This window comes from Nycticebus coucang, chromosome 18 (assembly GCF_027406575.1).
Source record: "Nycticebus coucang isolate mNycCou1 chromosome 18, mNycCou1.pri, whole genome shotgun sequence".
Lineage (NCBI taxonomy): Eukaryota > Metazoa > Chordata > Mammalia > Primates > Lorisidae > Nycticebus > Nycticebus coucang.
In genome coordinates this window covers 27,070,452-27,074,110 of record NC_069797.1, presented here as the reverse complement: position 1 = coordinate 27,074,110, position 3,659 = coordinate 27,070,452, and the positions used below count along the sequence as shown (strand labels likewise).

Sequence of the window (3,659 nt, the reverse complement as noted above, 5' to 3'; positions counted from 1 at the left end):
AGTATTATTTGTTATCTTATATCTCAAATGTGACTTGAGTATTACAATTTTAATACAGTCTTTTCCTTTCTTAAAATGTGTACACATGTTTCAGCACCCTCTGTATGTGTGTATATTACACATATTATATTTGTATTGGTACAGGGTCACCACTACATCATATACATATTATTTTATACAATTGATTTTAAGTCAATTAAGAAGAAAATATGCATACATACTATATTTCATGTTTACATAACTACCTTTACTACTGCTCTGTTTTTCAACACATGATTTGGATTACTATGTGGACCACTTGTTTTCAGCCTGAAGAAATCCTTTAGTATTTCTTGTAAAAACAGGTCTGCTATATATGGTTTTGTTTATCTGTGAAAGTTTTTATTATGATGACTTCATTTTGAAAGATACATTTTATGGATATAGGACTCTGGGCCAATGGCTTTCTCTTTAACTACTTTGAATATGTATTCCACTATCTTTTGACTTTCTTTGTTTCTTCTGAGAAGTCTGCTATGAATATTACTCATTTATTTTTACATTGTCTTACTGGAGAATTGGAAACCATGCCTGACTCTTATTAACAACTTAATACATAGATTTATTTGTTGACCATGTGGATGGAATTGTTTCACATTCTATTTTAAGTTTAGAATATCTAGTTGTCATTTATATATAATAATAAGCAATACTCACTGAGTGCTCACTGCATGCCAGTCCCCTATGTTAAGTACTTTATTACTTAATTTTACCCTCACCCCCACCCATTTTTCACAATTGAGCCAACTGGATAAAGAAAATGTGTGTGTGTGTACTACATAGTATTCCACATAAAATATCATTACACTATAAAAAAGAAAAATAATGAAAAGAAAAGAAAATCATATCTTTTGCCATGAAACTAGATGGAACTAGAAGCCATTGTGTTAAATGAAGTAACTCTGAAAATACAAAAGTCAAACATTACATGTTCTCACTTCTAAGTGATAGTTAAATAATGTGTATGCATGGACATAAGGTGTGGAATAATAGTCATGGGAGATTTGCAAGGGTGGGAAGGTGGGAGGAGGTGAGGGATGAGAAATTACTTAAACGGTACAATGTACATTTGGGGAGTAATGGTTACCCTAAAAAGCCCAGCCTTCACCACTATACAATATGTCCAGGTAACAAACTGCAATTATACCACTTAAATTTATACAAATAAAAAAAATATCAAAACATCATAATATATATATATATATATAAATTTTTAAAAGAATTCAAGTGACCTGCCTATGGTTTTATAGCTAGTGAGAGGAAGCACCCAGACTTGACTTTAAGAGTTCTGACAGCACAGTTGTTATTCTTGTGTTATATGGCCTACTGGGACGGTATTAATTTGGGGTCTATTCATTTTGTGATTAGTCACTTTATTGACATCTTTATTTTTTTCTGGTGATGTTTCAGTTGATTTTCTTAGATTTCCCAAAAAGATCACCATATCAGTCAATAATGATAATTTTCCCTTCTCCTTTTCAACATTTTTATTTCCCCTTTGCCCAATTTGACAATATCCAATTCCTACAATGCATATACCTGTATTAAATATCACTTGAAAGTCTATACAATATCATAACATGACAATACTAATGTTTAAGTATTTCAAGAGCATTGGAAGATGGTAAGATTTAAAATAAGACTTAGACATTATTTCTATGATATTGAGTATGCTAGATTTGAAGTTGCTGGAAGTTACATATTTTCTTTTCTTTTTTATTTTTTTATTAAGTCAAACACACATAGATCATGAATAGATTTATGCATATGTGGAGTATAATGTGTTGATTTTTTTTATACAATCTGACATGGTTACATCAACCCAATCAACATAGCTTTCACCTCATTTACTTGATTACTGTGTTAAGACATTTATGTTCTACACTTGACATATTTGACTTGTACCTTTGCAATATGCTCCATAGGTGTGGTCCCATCTTTTACCCTCCCTCTATCAAACCTCTCCCCTCCCCTCCCTTTCCACTCCATTTCTCTCCTTCATCCTGGGCTATAGTTGTGTTCTATCTTTCATAGCAAAGTGTGAGTACAAAGATTTTCCATGTTCTGTTTTTTGCCTATTATTACTTTGTTGTTGGTTTTTATTTTAAAACTTAGTCTAAGATATTTTTATTGCTAAGAAAATGGTTTGCTTATCTTCATGTATTTCTTCAATCAAAAGCATTTTCTAAACACTTACTGGTGATGATATTACAAAAAGTTGGAAAAATGGATGGAGATAACCAAAGTGAGGATTCAGAGTTCCTACTCCTGGGGATCTCAGAGAGACCTGAGCAGCAGCGAATCCTGTTTTGGATGTTCCTATCCATGTACCTGGTCACAGTGGTGGGAAATGTGCTCATCATCCTGGCCATCAGCTCTGACTCCCGCCTGCACACTCCCATGTACTTCTTCCTGGCCAACCTCTCCTTCACTGACCTCTTCTTTGTCACCAACACAATTCCCAAGATGCTGGTGAACCTTCAATCCCAAAACAAAGCCATCTCCTATGCAGGGTGTCTGACACAGCTCTACTTCCTGGTCTCCTTGGTGACCTTGGACAACCTCATCCTGGCCGTGATGGCATATGACCGCCATGTGGCCATCTGCCGCCCTCTCCACTATGTCACAGCCATGAGCCCTGGGCTTTGTATCTTGCTCATCACTTTGTGTTGGGTGCTTTCTGCCCTTTATGGCCTCCTCCTCACCCTTCTTATGACCAGAGTGACCTTCTGTGGGCCCCGAAAGATCCACTACATCTTTTGTGAGACGTACGTCCTGCTGAGACTGGCATGTTCCAACACCCACATCATTCACACAGTGCTGGTTGCCACAGGCTGCTTCATCTTCCTCATCCCTTTAGCGTTCATGATCATGTCTTATGTCCGCATTGTCAGAGCCATCCTTCAAATACCCTCAGCCTCTAACAAATACAAAGCCTTCTCTACATGTGCCTCCCATTTGGGTCTGGTCTCCCTCTTCTATGGGACACTGGTCATGGTGTACCTGCAGCCGCTCCAAACCTACTCCATGAAGGACTCAGTAGCCACAGTGATGTATGCTGTGGTGACCCCCATGATGAACCCTTTCATCTATAGCCTGAGGAATAATGACATGCATGGGGCTCTGGGAAGACTCCTAGGGGGGCCATTTCAAAGTTTAAAATTAGGATAATGTTGAAACAGCATTGAAGTGGAAACTAGGAATATCCTTCACCACCTATAAGGCATTATCCTGTGGGGTATACAACAGTAATGATGGCATAGCTCCAGATCAGCATAAACATATGTATTTGTGGTTAAGAAAAGACATAATGTACCCCCAGACCTCACCGGGCTTGGCAATAAATAAGGTCACACTAACACTACTATGAGAATTTTGCAGGGTTAAATACTTAAACTTGCTTGATCAGAGGACCAAATTCTCAGTCTTATCCAGATATACCCAGTGATAGCCTAAGGGGGTCTCTCATGTTCTCTAGCACACATTCACTTATGTTTCAGAGCACCAGCTTTTCTAAGAAGCCTGCTACCCTTTAGCTATTTGAAGAAAACAGTTTGCACTATCCCTATTGCAGATGTCCTGAGTGAGGTTGCCCCTTCTCCCATGTTCTGCCAAGTAAA

General features: G+C 37.4%; 1 protein-coding gene across 1 annotated transcript; it reads left to right on the top strand.

The window, feature by feature from the left end:
• Positions 1-2,265: 2,265 nt before the first annotated feature.
• Positions 2,266-3,210, top strand: LOC128571058 (olfactory receptor 1D5). Its single transcript, XM_053570735.1, has one exon. The coding sequence runs from the start codon at positions 2,266-2,268 to the stop codon at positions 3,208-3,210; it is 945 nt and encodes a 314-aa protein (XP_053426710.1).
• Positions 3,211-3,659: the final 449 nt, after the last annotated feature.

Coding starts and splice junctions, on each gene's coding strand:
- LOC128571058 (XM_053570735.1), top strand. CDS start 2,266: ATGGATGGAGATAACCAAAGTGAGGATTCAGAGTTCCTACTCCTGGGG.